We start from the raw sequence: 18,115 nt of genomic DNA, 5'->3' as shown, positions 1-18,115 counted from the left end.
ACCTTAAAATATAGAATGTCAGAGCTGGGAAGAAACTTAGAACAGAGAAGGTCAGAGCTGGGAGGGTCCTTAGGGACAGAGAATTTCAGAGCTAGAAAGCACTTTAGGCCACAGAACTTCGGAGTGGGGAGGGACATTAGGATATAGGGTTAGAATTGTTGGAGGACTTTATAATACAGGTTGTCAAAAATAAGAGACCTTAGAACATAAAATGTCTGAGATACACAGGATCATAAAATGTTAAAGGCAAAACGTTCCTGAGGATATAAAATAGAGACTATCAGTGCTGGGTGGGGGGGGCAGGGGTGGGGTGGGGAGAGAGTACCTTGAACATAGGATGCAAGAGCTGTAACGGACTTAGAACAGAGAATGTTAGAGCGGGCAGGACTTAGAGATGGTCTAGTCTCAAAGCCTCCTTTCGCAGATGAAAAAGTTGAAGCTCACAGAGGTTAAGTGATTTGCCCAAGGTCACACAGATGGTAAGGAACAGAGCCCAGACAGCAGGGGACTGGAGCCCTAATTCACAAGATGGAGAGGAGGCGATTCTGACCAGAGGCTGAAGGATTCCCCTTTCTGGCATGACTTTGTCCTGCCCCAATAATTACCTGCTACCTACCTCGTCTACAGTTGATGCCAGTCCAACCAGGGGCACAGCTGCAGTGCCCAGTCACAGGGTGGCAGTGCCCATCATTCCCACAGGAGCATCGGAGCTGGCAGCCCTGCCCAAACGAGCCTGCTGGGCACACTGCAGCAAAGAGGAGAGAGGAGTGTGATGAGCCCCTGACACAGGAGGCAGGCCACGTGGGCATCTGTGCCACAAATCTCTGGTCAATCCCCCAGTGGGAATGAAGAAGGCACTCACGGTCCTGGCAGTGGCTGCCGATGTATCCAGGGAGGCACAGGCAGGCTCCAGTCACGGGGTCACAGCCAACGCTATTGTCACAGGCAGGGCAGATCTCTTGGCATCCAGGGCCCCAGCGCCCGTCGGGACAATCTAAACCCCCAGCCCAGCCCAGCAAAGAGAGGTCAGCATGTGCTCAGACCAGACTTTCTTTTTTCCTCAAAAAATTCACACAGGTAGACAGCACTTTGGAAAGACTGGAAACACTATCTCTTGGGGCAGCTAATTTGGTACTAAACGTGGGAAGGGAGTCTGGTCTCCATAGAATCTTCTGTGGATTTCTTCATTTGGGCAGCTGTCAGGGAATCAAGGGAGTATGTGGTGTGTGTGTGTACACGTGTGTGTGCACATGTTCATATGTGTGTATGAGCAACATATCACTCAAAGGGACTGGAAAACCACTCAGAAAAGTGGTCCACTGCGAAGGGAGAATAACAACAATATTAATATATTAATAACACAGTAATATATTCTCTGTAATATATTTGAATATAAATATAATTATATACTAATATATTAATAATACAAAAACCATTCATTAAAGTGGTTTATAGTGAGGAAATAATAATAACTAATAATGACGATGGCAATTTTAATAATATTCGTGATAATAATAGGGACTAGGGATAGGGACTAGCCTAGGTCTACAATTTCATTGATACAGAAAACTCTTGGATGAGAAAACTCCCTTCACTAATGCAGGTCAGTACTGCCACTGCAATTTATGGTCTTAAGAGAGTTTCCTAGTCCACTCAGAAGTTAAGTGACTTGTCCAGGGACACAGAACCATTATGTGTCAGATGGGGGATTTGAACCTAGGTCTTCCAGACTCCAAGTCCAATATTCTTCTATCTAGTTATACCACCTCTCCCCCATCCCACAGCAGCTGGAGAAGCTGTTCCCTCAGAATGGCAGAGAGGAGAGGCGGCTGGCATGGAGCCGACGGTCCCTCTGGGGATGGCTGGAAGAGCAGGCAGAAACCCAGTCCTCAGATGCTGGCTCTAGCTCCTGCCCAGCCAGCCTCTCACCTTTGCTGCACTCATCCCCAGTCTTCCCTGCAGGACACAAACACTGTCCCGTGAACCGATCGCAGGGGGCTCCTCCACAGGAACAGGACCCAAAACAATTACTGCCAAATTTTCCTGGGGGACATTCTGTGGGACGGAAACAAAAAGCAAAGCTTCAATCAGCTTTGTTCAGGAAGTCAGCCTCGTGGGTCTGAAAACTGTCTCCCAAGCCCCCCCAGACACATTTCAGGATCTTGCATCCTAAAAATAGAAATAGAAGTGACCTGAGAGGCCACTGGACCAATACCCTATGTTGTACATGAGGCACAGAGAGATCAGGTGGGATTAGTAGAGATACGCAGGGAGAAGGTAACAGAGTTGTGATACTTATAGTCTTCTTCCCACTTTGGCCAAACAAAGCTCTCCCATTCTGCAATCCAACAAGGAGTAGACTCTAACTGCAAGTTCTGTTAGGAAACAGGCCTGAAGAATGGCCCCTATAGGTTAAAGAATAAGGCAGCACCAAGGATAAGCAGCCAGGGGTCAGAGTCAAATGTCTAAAGTCAGAGGTGAGCAAAGCTAAGAGGTCAAAGTTGGTCCATGACTGTCATAGGCTAGGCAAGATACCGAGGGCTCTGTCCAGTACCCTGGATAGCTCCCTAGGAAGGAAAATGCATGGAAGAAGTCTAAGGCTGAGATCCAGACCTATTTGGTTGACTCCCACCCCTTTATCTCTGGTTTTTAAAGGGAACTCATCTCTATATGCCCAATTTTTTCTCTATGGTACAAGGGTTTATTTCCCAGAAAGATTTTGATCTCCATGTCAGGGCAAAGGTCATGGTTTTTGGTGAGACTTGAGGCTCCCCAAGAGTGTCCATATTCACTGGAGCTCAGGAAAACAAATCAAGGTGAGGGGAAAAGGAATAATCACTAAACAATTCACCTTCTAAAAGCCCTGTCTCTTAGGGACAACATGCTCCATTCCATGGACTCCCCAGCATACCTGAGGAGAGTGGCTGGTAAATTAAGTATAAGCAACTCAACAAAAGAATTAATTGGATGGGGAGACATTTTCCTCCTTCATACCACAGGGTTCATTTTAAGCATGGTAGGATGGCCCTAGAAGGCAAAGGCATATTTATCCTCTCTGCCACACTTCTGAGCTCTTTTTTTGGAAGGAGCAACAAAGGAGGTGAAAGGGACATATGTTGTTGGACAAAGATACTGTCCTTTAGTCGGACCCTTAGGCTCTGTGGAAGCTTCCTATTCCAAGAACACTACCTTTCCCTACCCTATTTGTGGAAGAGCAGGGGTCCTGAAATACCTTCAGATAACCCTGTCCACCAAGGAGGAGGAATGGAAGCAGAAACAGACAACAACAATGCCAGGAAGTCAACAGTCCATGCGGTATTTAACACAGTGTCCAGATAAATGAGAACTAGGGTCTTTGGTAGGAAGGTAACCATAAATGTTGGAGCTAGAAGGAACCTTTGAGATAATCTAGCCCAATGCTCTCGTTTTGCCCATGAGGAAGCTGAGGCTCAGGAAGTCTAAATAGCAATGTTCGCGCTCACCCGGTTGGTATCGGACACAGAAATGGAACCCAAGTCTCCAGACTCATGGCGCAGTGCTCTTTCTACTATGCACTGGGAACCAAGGAGGTGCTCGGGAAATCCTTGTTGACTTGGCTTGTGAGGGGAGCGTATCATCTATGCAGGCAAGTACAAGTCATGACTGGACACATCCAGACCACCCTGCACCATGAAGCTGGGATTGACACACTACATCCTTTAGGCTCTCACCCAAGTTCAGAATCTCAGATTCAGCCTTGGCTTCTCCTTCTCCTTCACCAATCAGTTCCGAACTCATGTTTCTACTTCCCAAACATCTCTTGCAATCATCCTTTCTCTCCACTGCCACCGAGACCACCCCGGTTCAGACATTCATCACTTCTCATTTGGACTACCGCAAGAGTATTCCAATTGGTGTCCCGTCGTCTCCCCTCACCCATGTGTCCTCAACACAGCTGCCAAAGTGATCGGCCTAAAGCTCAGGTATCAGTGCATCACTCATCTACTCTAGAATCTCCAGTGGCTCTCTCTGGCCTCTGGGACAAGATGCAAAGTTCTCTTTTAGGCACGTGAAGCCCTTCATAATCTGGCTCCTGTCCAGCCTTCCCGATTCATATCGGCATTCCCTTCCATTTATTGGCCTCCCAGCTACTCCTCATACATGACAGTCCATTTCCTTTTGCCACGCCCTTGTGGCTGGCCCTCTCCAATGTCTAGTACACACTCCTTTCTCACCTCCACCTCTTAGAATCCCCAAATCCCTTCCAGGTTCAGCTTATATGCTACTTCTTACATAGGGTCTTTTCTTTATTTCTTTATTTTTTTATTTTTATGCAATTGGGGTTAAGTGACTTGCCCAGGGTCACACAGCTAGTGTCAATGTTTGTTCTGAGGCCGAATTTGAACTCAGGTCCTCCTGACTGCAGGGTCGGTGCTCTATCCACTGCGCCACTGAGCTACCCCCCATGGGGTCTTTTCTAATGTCCCCCATTTGCTATTGTATCTCCCCCCCCCATTATGTTGTCTATATATTGGATTTACTTATCTGTGTATAGAATGGTTTCCCCCCAGTAGAACAAAGGCAGGGATTGTTTTAATTCTGTCCTTGTATCTCCAGAGCTTAAGATGGGTCCAGGTATTTTTAAGATATTTACTAAATGTTTATAGGATGAATGAATGAATGAACCAGCTCCCTACATTCAGTCTAAATTTCATTTCATTTCTCCATCATTCTAGTGTCTTTCAAGGCACCTCAGATCCACAGCCCTTTCCTCAGCTAAGCTATGAAAAGAAAGCCCCAGGCTCATGATCTTCGAGGGAATTCCCCATCCTGCAAATATAGCGCCTCATGCCTCCAGTCTGCCTTGCCCACAGCCATCCGGCTTCAATTCTTTCATCCCTTCAAAGGCTAGATAACCCAGAATAGTGTTCAAGGGCCAGAGGCCAAGGGAGAAGGGGCCAGCCTTTCCCATTGTGCCCACAGCTCCTGGCAAGTCAGTCCTCTCTAGCTCCTACTGGAAGAAAAACGACCGAGCATCTATTGTGAGATGAGAATAAGACTCTCCCCAGCCCTGGGGCTGTTTGTCTAGAGAGAGGCCTAAAGATGGCAAAGCCTCCTCAACCCTCTGCATTCCAGCAGCCAAAGGGGAAACACAAAACCACTACTGATCTTAAAGTCTAAACAGCCGGGGCTAAGAGTGGAAACTGGATCCCTCCAGTCCAACTGACTCATAATGAGTGAAGGGCAAACTTCAGAGTGTTTGGCAGGGCCTGGGAAATCATGTGGCCCGACATGTTTATCTGAGGCTTATGCAAACAGCTCTGCCTTAGAAATAGGCCCAGAAAACTCATGGGATTCCCAACACTTCTTAATTTGGCACACCATGAGGGGGGTTGCACTTAGCCAAAGTCAGACCTCTGTCCTTGCACTGAACCAAGGGTCCAGAGAGGTTTGCAAACATCAGCTCACACAGACACACACCACACCACACACGCAACTTGACCATTAGGCTGAGTGAGGCCCATGCATACATCCCAACATTAGGGAGTTGGGGTGAGCTACACTCTGGTGGCGCAACAGCCTCAAACCATAGTAGGCACAGCTCAATCTTTCTTCCAGGCCAGTTGTATGCACTGGACATAGGGGAGGAGAGATATCAGCAGATGGTCACTTATAACAGTATGCCCTCTCTTCAAATCCATCTGCTTTATATGCATCTTCTATGGACCTAGTTACTTAAATGTCTTCCCCAGTAGAAATGATAAGTTTTTCAGGGGCAGGAATATTTTTTTTTTGCTTTTCTTTGTGTCTCTGGTGCTTAGCAAAGTGCCTGGAATACAGCAGGTGCTTAATAAACATGTCTTGACTGCTTGACAATCCCCATCATCTATATGGGAGATTTAGATGTGGTCCTTCCCAAAGACAGGATATTAATGAAATTACCTTTTCAAGGTCTTTTTCTGCCCTCAAATTCCGTTTTCTGCTCCTTGGCTATAGGCAAGACACTTAACCTCTATGGGCATCAATCAATCAATAAACATATTAAGTGCCTACTATGTGCTAAGCACTCTGCCCTTGAGGAGCTTCCTATCAAATGGGGATAATGATGGCTAGCATTTCTAAAAGGCTTTAAAGTCTGCAAGCATTTTACAAACATCACCTTGTTTTATTCTCACAACAACCCTTGGAGGTAGGTACCACTATTATCTTCACTTGACAGATGAGAAAACTGAGACAGAAGTTAAATGACCTGCCTATGGTCACACAGCTAGGAAGTGTCTAAGGCAAGATTTGAACTCAAGTCTTAATAACACCAAGTCCAGAGCCCCAACCATCTCGGTTTTCTTATCGGTAAAATGGATCCTGTATGATCTTCTGTTTACAGATAGCAAATGCAAGGCAATCTATAGAGGGAGAGCCCTAGATTGAAAACCAAAGGATCTACGTGACCTTGGACAAGTCAGTTAACCTCTGTGGGCCTCAGTTTCCTCATCTGTAAAAAAGAGAGTTAAACTAGACTGACTTTAAGGTCCCTTCCAGCTCTAGGCCTATGAGTCAGTCTGTCAGTCAAGTAACATTTATTAAGCACCTACTGGGTGCAGGGCACTATTCTAAGTGCTGATCCCAAGAAAGATGAATAAATGAGTGAACGAACGAATGAATGAATGACTTTGATAGTTTGCATGCTACTTTGTCCCAAGAGGACTGATGCCATGCTAATGTGGTTATTATTGTTCATAATAATCATCGAAACTGGAATTCCTCTAGGACTGAGGTTTGCCTAGCACCTTGCATATCTTGTCCCATTTGGTCCTCACAAAATCCCTATTAGGTGCAGAAAGCCCTAGTTATTAGTGTTCCCATTTGGAGAGAAGGACACTAAACACCAGTCAAGTTCCTTAACCACAGTCTCACACTAATACATATGTGGAGTAGAATTTGAACCCAGGTCTTTCGACCTCTAAGTTCAGCCTGCTGGCTCCTCTATGTCTGCCATTTTAAAAGGTCAAGTCTGCTCATCGAAGCTTATCGTCCCTAATGCTTCAGGGCCCCTCTGAAGTCCTGGGCAGGGCCCCAGGAGGAGAGTGGCTTGTGACTAAGCCCTAGTCATTTCCTGCTGCGGGGCTATCACTGTATATACACACAGAACTCCCCAGGAAAGAGGGAAGGGAGAGAGAAGAGAAAGATCCCTGCTTTGAGTTTTCTAACAACATAAGAGAATTTTCCTTTGATTCCTTGTCTCCACTAATTGGGGGCAGATGCACATCATGGTCTCTAATAGTTTCCAGACCCAAACAACAGTCAAGAGCCCCCCCTCCATTTCTATAAAAATATCTGTGTTATTTCCTGTGACTCTTTCCTGAGGGATTTCATGCCCTGAAAGAAAAAACATGGTAGGGAGAGAATTGGGATTGCAATTTTCTCTCCCCTTCTGGTCCCCAGAGGTGATGCTGTTGACTTCAGAGAGGCGAGGGAACGTGTGGGGAACTGGCAATGAGAGTGGGCCCCTGGGAGGGGCTTGCTTTGTGGCTGACGACTGGCCCACCCCTTACCCCAACAGGGAAGGCACCACAGATGGCCTAGCTGCAGCAAAGAAGAGAATCCCAGGATTCTGCAATGTTGAGATTGGAGGGGACTTCAGAAACTGCCAAGTCTAACCCATACTTGAACAAGAATTTCTTCTACCGCATCCCTGACAAATGGTCATCCATCTCTGAAGACCCACCGTGAACCCACAGCTTCTCTAGCCCGTTCCACCTCTGGACAGCCCTCACCATTAGGAAGTCCTTCCTGACACCAAGCCTAAATTTAAATTTGCCTCCTCGGAACGTCCATCCACTCCAGCTGCTTCTGTCCTCTGGGGCCAGGGAAGATAAAGCAGAAAACTGTCTCGTAAGCTCCAGAGAGCGACAGATTAATCAGTCTTTGTCATAACTTGGTTGCTGCTTCTCCCAGTCCGGTTTCAGTCATGATCCATAAAGCTGGGCTCATAATAGTGCCCTGCCTACTTTGCTGCCAGTCTCCACTTATCTTTGACTTGCTCCTTCACACGAGAGGAAGAGGAAGTCCATCTCCCCCAAGAGTCACCAGATGTCAATGAGAAATCTACAGGTTTTAGATGCCTCTCTGGGGTGGCTTGAAACTCCCACCATTAGAGAGACACTTCGGGAAGTTAAGGCAACGGCCCCTCTTTAGGTGAAAAACTCCCTGGCAGCCATTATAAATTAATCTATTGGCAGGAATAGTATGGCGGAACAGAAAGAATCCTTGGCTTAGCACCAGGAGATCTAGAATTCTGGTCCCGGTCCTGCCTCTAGCTAGCTGGGTGTCCTTGAGGTAACACACTCATCCTTAGGTAAGCCAGGTGTAAGAAGATGGGTCTGATCAGATGAGCTCCAAGGTCTCTCCCAGCTCTAACAGGGCTATGCTTCCAAGGATCTGTTCACAAGCCCCCTTTGCAAGGGGGCAAGAAAGCAGAATCCTGAGCAAACGAGAGAGAGGACCACTTAGCCTTGGTTAGAGAGAGAGAGGGAGAAGGGAAAAAGCCAGTGTAGGAGATGTTGCTGTAGATGGCAGCCCTGGCCTGGGTGGAATAGGGAAACGGTGGGGAACCAACGTAGGAGGAAATAATTAATAATAATAGGAACAAAGGGGGAGCTAGGTGGCACAGTGGGTAGAGCACCGGCTCTGGAGTCAGGAGGACTCGAGTTCAAATCTGGCTTCAGACACTTGCTAGCTATGTGACCCTGGGTAAGTCACTAACCCCAATTGCCTCCAAAAATAATAAGAAGAAGAACAAGCATTTATTAAGCACCTACTATATGTCAGGCACTGTACTAAGCACTTTACAAATATTATCTCATTTCATTCTCACAACAAACCTGGGAGGTAGGTGCTATTATTATCCCCATTTCACAGATGAGGAAACTGAGGCAGACAGAGGTTTCCACAGCTATTAAGTATCTGATGAAGAATTTGAACTCAAGTCTTCCTAACTCCAAGTCTGGTACTCCATCCACTAGAAAAATATGAGTGCTGGGCCAGGAAGGGAGAGACATATGATTAAATGCATTCTCCCACTAAATGCACTGTAGTACACTGAGTGGAAAGAAAGATTAATTTGTAGTAAAAGGACTTGGGTCCAAATCCCAGTGCTGCTATCTGTATAACCTTGACAAGTTGCTTGCTCAGGCTCACACAACTAGTAAAGGTCCGATGCCAGATTTGAACTCGGGTCTTCTGACTTCAGGTCTAATGTTCTATTCACTGCACCACCTGGCTGCACATGCCTCATGGTCCATAGATTGACAGAGCTTGGATTTATACCCAGGCCATCGACTCCAAACCCAGCATCCTTGCCACTTTCCACATCACCTCCCAGGTACCAGACAAACTTTGCTTCCTTCAGAGTCTGACTGGGGCTATAAGCCTGCCTACCAGGTAAGAGACTGGAAATCCCATAAGGAGGCTTCTCTGAAACAATCGTTTACAGGTTACCTCTTTGAGGTATTATATTTGGTTGCCTTCTCAATGGATTGGGGAGGGGTTGGAGGGAGGGAGAGAACTGAGAATTCAATTTTTTAAAATAAATGTTTAAAATAAATATTTAGATGAATAAACAAATGAATAAGTAAACGAAGAAAGAAAGAGAGAGAAAGGAGGGAGGGAAGAAACAAGAAAGAGAGGGAAGGAGGGAGGAAGGGAGGGAGAGAAAGAAGGAAGGAAGAAGGGATGGAGGGAAGAAAGGAAGGAAGGAAGGAAGAGAAAATGAAAGAACAAAAGAAAGAGAGATAAATAAATGCAAGTTGACCTTGGACAAAAGAGAAAGAGCCTCACTTATCTAAGTGACTCTCCTTAGCTCTACCCAGCAAGGGTACCTTGGAGTCCGCGTAGCCCAATGCCCCATCATTTTATGGAGGAGGAAATAGTCTTTGAGAAATGATTTACCCAAGGCCTCACTCGGTTTTGTCTTCTGTAAAAATGAAGGAAGGGCCTGGACTAGATCAGGGGTCCTTAACCTAGGGCCCCAGAAGTTAGGTTTTTTTCTTGAGATACTTTGATAACTTCAGTATAATTGGTTTCCTTTATAATTCTATGTATTTTATTTTGTGCATTTTTTGTGCATGATTCTGAGAAGGGGTCCATGGGGTTCACCAGACTGCCCAAGGGATCCAGGCCATACAAAAATGGTTAAGAACTCCTAAACTAGATGAATGCTAGCACCCCTTCCACTCTCAGTCTCTGGTCCTGTCAGCCCATTAAGAGGATTAGGACCCAGGTCCTTATGCTCCATCTCCAGCCCTCTCTTCATGGGGTCACACTGCTGCCTCCCCCCTTAATCACGTGGCATTTGGTCCAGCCTGGCCTGGCTGATGCCTCCAGCCAGAGAGGACCCCATCCATCCTGCCTCTCACTAGAGATGGGAGGTGGGAGCACCCAGGTATGGTCCTAGCATCAAGACTCCCTCTCCCCCCAGCCCTGGGCTTTGACTCTGAGCAGAGGTGACCAAGTCTCTCCATCATCCTCTTGGCCTGGGGCCCCAGCTGGTGAAAGCTTCTCTCTAGAGTGTTCCAAGGGATATTAATGCTTCCCTGTTTCCTGCCTTGTTCCCAATCCCCTGCTATAACCACGAACCTAATTAGAATCTCATTTGTCTCCGGGCTGAGTGGGTGTAGATGAAGAAGGACAGAGAAGCCGAGGGAAAGCTCAGACCTGCCTGTGGTTACCATTGGCAGCTGGAGCCCAAGCAGGGCCCCCGAGTTATTCATGTTGTGGCTTTTCTTTTCCTTTTTTCCATCCCTATCTGACGATGACAGCACTTAGGTATTTCCTATCAGTCATGAGATGGAAAGACGCTTTGAAGGATGAAGGTTTCATGAAAAAATAAATCTAAAAGCCCATATTCCCTTATTGTTCAAAGCTCAGGAGGAAAAATGGATTCTTTATCCAACTCTCTGATAACTTAAAACCACTAAAACCTCACAAAGGCAAACAGTCGTGTGGAAAAGGATGTTCTACCTATCTGCTTATCAGGGAGCTGGCTTTGAGGGGTTGGCATGAACACAAGTCAAGGGAATCTGAGTTCAAATCCCAGTTCTGCCCCTGGTTCACTGGGTGGCCGTGGAAAATCCATTTTCCACTCTGGGCTTCAGTTCCCTCATCTGAAGGACCAGACATCAAAGGGTCCTTAAGCCCGGGGTATCCAGCACAGCAAGGCAGAGCCACCCCAAACCATGTCTCTTAGACTGTTCTAATCCTCCAGCCTGCATGCTACCCAATTTACACTGTTTCCTTGGTGAATCAGGCTGGAAATTAGTCAGGGGCCTAGGAGGCTGCCTGCTTGGTGGAAGGAGAGAGTGCATGAGTCAGAAAAACTGGCTTCTGTAGCAAATTAATAAATAAATGCTTGTTGACTGACTGACAGACTTCTGCAGTGGGCTCTGCCCTTGGCCGGCTATGTGACTTCACCTGAGCTGTCTGAACAAAGGAGGAAGGGGGGAATGGGGTGGGGTTCACGGGACACACCATGTGAGCTCCTTAAGAGCAGGGATGGTTTCAGGCTATTTGTATACCTAGTACCTTGAACAATGCCCCACACCAAGCAGGCACTTAATAAATGTTTGTTGATTGAAGGATGTCATCTCCCACCTCTGGGCTTTGGTCCCTCATTCCTCAAATTCTTTTCCTTTTTACCTCTGCCTTTCTAGACCCCTAATTTCCTTCAAAGCATGACTTAGCTCAAGTGAAACCTCTTATAATAGGCCTTTCCCAATCTCCTCAGCCATTAGCAATTCCTCCATTCTGACATTTTGTATTTTGTCTTTTATCCCTAGTGTCTAGTCCAGAACTGGCACATAACAGGTGGTTAATAAATGTTTGGTGATTTGAATGTGATTGAGGGGCAGGAGCAGCTGGGGTCGGGGTACATGTGAGCATCTCCGCCCCCCTCCTCCCAGCAGGATGCCTGGTCCTCGCTCCCAGCCATAGCCCCCTCACCTTGGTCACAGGTCTCCCCCTGGTAGCCTTCTGGGCACTGTCGTTGGCACTCGCCACTGAGGGGGCTGCAGGCCACGCCCGGGGGGCAGGCGCACGTCTGCTGGCAGCCAGGGCCAAAGGAGCCAGGGTCACACTCTTTTCATCATCCCCATCAATGGGAAAACAGAGAGAAAAGAGGAATTGAGTCGGGGGCGGGGGGCAAGAGGGTGGCTTGTCAGGCCCCTGCCCCTCCCCTCCTCTGTCCACCTCCCCCAGGACCACGCTGCTTACCGTGCTCACACGTCTCGCCCCGGTAGCCCGCCTTGCACAAGCAGCTGCCGTCCTTCTTGTCACACTCCCGGGTGTTCTGCTGGACACAGCGACATTCCTCGGAGCAGCCCGGCCCGTAGGCCCACTTAGGGCACACTGACCACAAAGAAGAATCAGGAAGGGAGCATGGTGGGAATTCTTCCACTGCTCCCTATGCCGTCATTCAGCTCCCAAACCGCCCTACCCCGAGCCACTCTGGGTCCTCAGCACCCATCAGTAATTTAAAAAACAACAACAATGTTCCTAGCCTAGAGAGACAGCATCTAGTGGATGGAAAGTTGGCCTTGAAACCACAAGACCTGGGTTTGAGTCTTGCCAATGATATATACTGGCCACAGGATCCTAAGGAAGTTAACTTCAGCTTTCAGTGATCCAGGAAGCTACAACTCACAGAGGAGGTGCCAACCCTCACTGGTACTCCTCATCTGAGAGTGCCCTAGCTAGTGAAATCACAGATCTAGGCTCTTATCCCTCGTTATCTGTCATCTTGTCCCACCCAGCATCTCCCACCATGTCAGTTCTCCAACACAATCATACCCCAACAGAGCAAGGTCTATAATTTCTTTAGTGTGGGTGCTCCATCCACTGGGGCAGGTAGCAACCCCTTATGACTTAGCTGATGGTTTTCAAGAGGCCGCTATGGGTAGCCAAGCTGGTGGTAAGCTTCTCTGTGCCTAGCTAGGCCAGTCCTCGGACAACAGACATATAGTCCATTACTGGACCCACACCCAAAGTCTCGCTAGAGTTGACTCTGAATGACTTTGTGCCTCACCCATTAGAATTTAATGTCCTTGAGGACAGGGACTGTTTCTATAATGCCCAGGTCCCAGCACATAGTAGGTGCTCAATAAATACAGTTGATTGATAATAAAAATCAATCAATAAAGCTAATAAATGTAAATTCAATTTGAGTTTCACAGAATCTCAGTGTTTGAATGGGACCTCATCCGCCATATAGCCCGAGCTGTAGTTCACCAAGAAATACCCACCAAATGTCCATCCAACCCCCTGTTGAGTACTTCCTGTGAAGGAAAACTCCCTACCTGTTAAGGGTTCACATTCCACCTTGGGGCAGTTTTAAATATTGGGAAGGCTTCCTGGACATCAAGCCTAAATCTGCCTATCTGCCAACTTCCACCCATTCTTCTGAGGCCAAGGGTTGTATGGCTCTTATTGCTTCTTCAAGTGTCCTCTACCAGAACCCATTTGGTACCATATACACCATGTACCAAAGGGGGATGACATTGGTGGAGATGGCCTAAGAACACCTCCCACAACCTCCATAAACATAGAAATTCTGAAATGAACTTTCACATTTGTTTGATTCCATACTCACAAGAGCTCTATCTTATCATCGCCTGTCACTATTTTTTGAAGACCTGTGATTGCATCCGTGTAGGGAGCTCCCAGGTGATAATACTCAACCCCCTAATGCAGGACATCCCCTGTGCTGTGTCTTACAATCTTACAGACTTACCAGGGCACTCAGAAAAGGGATATGCAGATATCAGCTATTATTCTGAAGCAAAGAGGCCTTTGGGTTCAATGGAAAGACCCTTACAGTTAGGAGATCTAGGTTCAAGTTTTACCTTTGACTCTGACTGGTGGTGTGACCCTGGACCAGTCACAACCATTGAGAGTCTCATTTTCCCCACCTTGAAGATAGGGAAGGGGCAGCTAGGTGGCGCAGTGGATAGAACTCCGGCCTTGGACTCAGGAGGACCTGAGTTCAAATGTGGCCTCAGACACTTGACACTTACTAGCTGTGTGACCCTGGGCAAGTCACTTAACCCCAACTGCCTAAACTAAAAAATAAAAAATAAAATTGTCACTTTAAAAAAAAAAAGAAAGAAAGAAAATAGGGAAAATAATATCCACAGGACCTAGCTCATGGCACTGTGAGAAAAATGCTCTGCAAACCTTAAAATGACACTGAAGTGTGATCTGCTATTATCATTATTATTACAGTAAAGGTTGGAGCTAGCTGCCCACGGATTCTGACTCACCCAAGTGGCAGTAGCGTCCATATAGCCCAGCGTCACACAAACAGGCCCCGTAGATGCGATGGCATCGTCCTCGGTTGGCACATTGGCACTTCTTCCTACAGTGTTTACCGTAGAAGCCTTTGGGGCAACCTAGAGGGAGGAGGGATGGAGAGATATAAAAGGGGGAAGGGAGAAATAGGCAGGGAAGAGAGGGGGAGGGGAATCCCCCCAGGGTCAGAATAATGCTGGACAAGTGGAAATCCTGAATCTGAACATAAGTGGCCTTCCCCAAGACTCCAGGCTCAGGGATGGTCAGCTGAGGTCCTCAAAACCCATACCCTTGGGAGAGAGGCCCCATGACATTGTTGTCTGCTCCAGGAGAAAGTGCCGAGGGACACCTGTCCTAACTGGTCTTCCCTTAAGGCTGGCCAGATGTGGGGCAGCTTGGCTGAGATTTATGCTATATATGGAGCATCAATTGCCACACACCAAGAGGCTTGGTCACGAATACTGGGCCTGGAGTCAGGAGGATTCAAATCCTGGGTTCAAATCCTGCCACTGATACCAGTTGTGTGGCTGGTAGAAAAACATTTAACTTTTCTAAGTCTCTGTTTCCTCATCTGTAAAATGGGAATAATCATAGCACCCACTTCACAGGGTAGTCATGAGGTCCAATTGAGACCTTTATAAACTTGAACATGCATTAAAAATGTTGCTTGTTAGTAGTGTTTTTATGAACTGACCCTTAAAATGTAAACTCCTTGGGGGCAGGTACTGTCAGCATCTAACACCTAGTGAGCGTTTAATCAAGGATAGGTGATGGCTGGAATGGTGATCATTCCCCCACACACAAGCCTGGTGGCGGCCAAGGCTTAGTTTGTAGAATCAACAGTGAAATTCTAAGGGGCTCCAAGGACTTTCCACATCTCCAGCTTCCCTCTCCCCCTGGCCCGAAGCTCCTCAGTGCCTTTCGTGACATGGCCCCACCCTTGCCCTCAGGGAAAGTGTGAGCCAAGGAGACCCCAGGGATGCCAGGGGAGAGAGAGCAGCAGGGATGGTGCTGTCCATTATCAGCAAGAAGTGGGGAGATGCTGGGGAAAGGCAGTAATGGGAGGGTGGAGAGGACCAGCATACCATCCTCACAGGAGGCTCCGCCAACGCCAGGAGGACAGCGGCAGGTCCCCGTTACAGCGTCACAGGTGCCGCCATTTTGACAGCTGCAAGTAGAGCTGCAGTTCTTTCCAAAGGTGCCCTGGGGACAAGCTGCAGAGGGGACGGGAGAGACACAAGCTCACCGCCCTGCATGGAGGCCACAAGACCCAGCAGGCTCAGCATTTCTATTTGTGTTCCTGATGGTGAGGCCCTAACCCTGACCACTATATCAGGAGGGGCCCTGGCCATGCCCACTTCACTCCCAGCTCAACTCATTTCTCCAGTCTTCTCAACCTTCTCCCCAGCAGCTTTGTCCCCACCTGGGCACCATTCATCTCTACACCCTCCCCTTCTCCAGCTCCATTTTATGTATCATCTTCTCATTAACATGATGGCAAGGATAGACTGGGGTCCTTGTATGAATGTTTATCCCCAGCACTTGGCACAGTGTCTGGCATGTAATAAGTGCTTAATAAATCCTATTTCTCTCTTTCTACTATCCATTTCTATCCACTTATCTAGCCATCCATCTATGTACCCATCCATCCATCTGTCTTTCTATCTATTTATCTATCTACCCATCCTTCCATCTATCAATCCATCTCTATATATCCCCATCTCTATCTATCCATCTATCTACCCATCCATCATCTATCTACCCATCCATTCATCTATCAATCCATCTCTATCTATTCCTATCTCTAGCTATCCATCTATCTAGCCATCTGTCCATCTATTCATCCACCCATTTCTGCATCTATCTATCCACCCATCCATCTATTCACACAGCTATTTACCGATCCAAATATCTATCCATATAGCTATTTATTTATCCATCTATCTATCTGTCCAGCCAGTCACCTATTCACTTATCTATCTATCTATCTATCTACCTACCTATCCATCAAGAGGTCATGATCATCCCTACCAAGCTTATTTCATTAAGGTAATATGAGGATAAAATGCAATTCTACATAAGAAAGTACAAAGAGCACTAGACTGGGAGTTCAAGGATGTGAGTTCAAATCTCTCTTCTATGTGACTTTGGGCAAGTTTCTTCACCTCCCTGGGCCTCAGTTTCCTCATCAGCAAAATAAGGGGGCTCCAATAGATGGTCTCTAAGGTCCCTTCTGGCTTTAAATCCTTTAATCTCATAGCATGACATAGTGGAAAGATTGCGGGACTTGAAGGCAGGAAAATTCAGTTCACATTCTGTCTCCTCTATCAACTCCATGCCCCCAGAAACCTTTTTACCACCCAGAGCCTCAGTTTCTTCATCTATAAAATGGACTGATAATACTTATACTATCACAACAACACAGGATTGTTAAGTCACTTTTAAAGCTTAAAGTACTATACAAATGGGACATTATTATTGACATCATCATCTTCCTAAATAGGAGTGCCAGTACAATAAAATTTTCCATTAGACTCCATCTCTTGCCTCTGTCCAGAACGGTGATGAGTTCCCAAACATGTTGGGTGTCTCCTCTGTTTTCCTCTCCCTATGATTATCCCTCCACCCCATCTCATCCAGAAGGATCAGCAGGAGTAGGGACCCTGGTGTGCCCCCAATCCCATCCAGATGGCCCAGCAGGAGCAAGAGTTCTGGGAAGTCTTCTGCCTCAATATTCTAACCACCCCATCCCCATTTCTCTTCCCACTTCTGGCCGGATGCCAACATCACTGAAGGACAAAATCCAGAGTCCCTGTTCTACTCCAACTCTTGGAACTGATCCTTCCTTCCCAAAGATGTTGGGCCAGGTCCTTCCAGCCACCCCCGCCCCTGACCTTGCTGGACAGACATGGCCACCCACACATCTTAGACAAGCAGGAAATAAACAACTACCACCGCGCCTTAGTTACTGTCTTCCCTACCACTACATTTAAGGTCCATCCAATCTTACCACGTGACCTGCCAAAGCATCCTAAAAACCCTCAATTTTGCCATCCACCCTGATGCTAAACATTTTTTTAGTTTTTTTAATATATATTTATTTATTTCACTAAATATTTCCCAATTACATCTAAAAAATGTCAACATTCATTTAAAAAACTTTGAGTTCCGAATTCTCACCCTTCTCCTCATCCCTTGAGAAGGCAAGCTATGGGATGTCAATTATTCATGTGAAGTCATTCAAAACATATTTCCATATTAGCCATGTTGCAAAAGAAAACACACAAAAAAGCAAGAAAAATAAAGAAAGTGAAAAATTAAACTTCAATTTTCACTCAAAGTTCATCAGTTCACTCCCTGGAGGTGGAAAGCATTGTTCATCACGGGTCCTTTGGAATTATCTTGGATCATCGTCTCGATCACAGCAGCCAACTCTTTCATGATTGATTACTGTTACAACACTGTTGTTATTGTGGACAACGTTCTCCTGGTTCTGCTCACTTCACTTTGCTGATGCTGAACTTCTAACACACTGGGCCTCTCCAGAGCCCCTCTGGCTGAACTTTACATAAGCTAGCTTCCCCAATCAGAAAGAGAATTCCTTGAGGTAGGGACTGCCTGTCTCACTTTTCTATCTGTATCCTCAGATCTCGGCACAGTAAGTGTTTAATGAATACTTTTTCATTCATTTATTCATGAATTCACTCATTCATTTGTTCATTCACTCACTCATTCACTCATTCATTTGTTCATTCATTCATTTGTTCATTCACTTGTTCATTCATGCATTCAATCA

At 46.6% G+C, this 18,115-nt stretch overlaps 1 protein-coding gene across 4 annotated transcripts in view; it reads right to left on the bottom strand.

The window, feature by feature from the left end:
• Positions 1-18,115, bottom strand: part of LOC114029550 (multiple epidermal growth factor-like domains protein 6) — a 381,178-nt gene that overhangs the window by 36,900 nt on the left and 326,163 nt on the right. For all 4 annotated transcript variants that reach the window (XM_027844042.1, XM_027844044.1, XM_027844043.1 and 1 more), the window contains 7 exons: positions 15,405-15,533; positions 14,292-14,420; positions 12,247-12,381; positions 11,977-12,111; positions 1,930-2,055; positions 863-994; positions 617-745 (listed from right to left, as the gene is read on the bottom strand). In XM_027844042.1, coding sequence (XP_027699843.1) covers positions 617-745; positions 863-994; positions 1,930-2,055; positions 11,977-12,111; positions 12,247-12,381; positions 14,292-14,420; positions 15,405-15,533 — 915 coding nt within the window. The remainder of the gene's footprint in view (positions 1-616; positions 746-862; positions 995-1,929; positions 2,056-11,976; positions 12,112-12,246; positions 12,382-14,291; positions 14,421-15,404; positions 15,534-18,115) is intronic.

The sequence above is a fragment of the Vombatus ursinus genome, unplaced genomic scaffold, assembly GCF_900497805.2.
Source record: "Vombatus ursinus unplaced genomic scaffold, bare-nosed wombat genome assembly UNPS02014932.1, whole genome shotgun sequence".
Taxonomy (NCBI): Eukaryota; Metazoa; Chordata; class Mammalia; order Diprotodontia; family Vombatidae; genus Vombatus; species Vombatus ursinus.
This window is presented reverse-complemented; position numbering and strand designations above follow the sequence as displayed.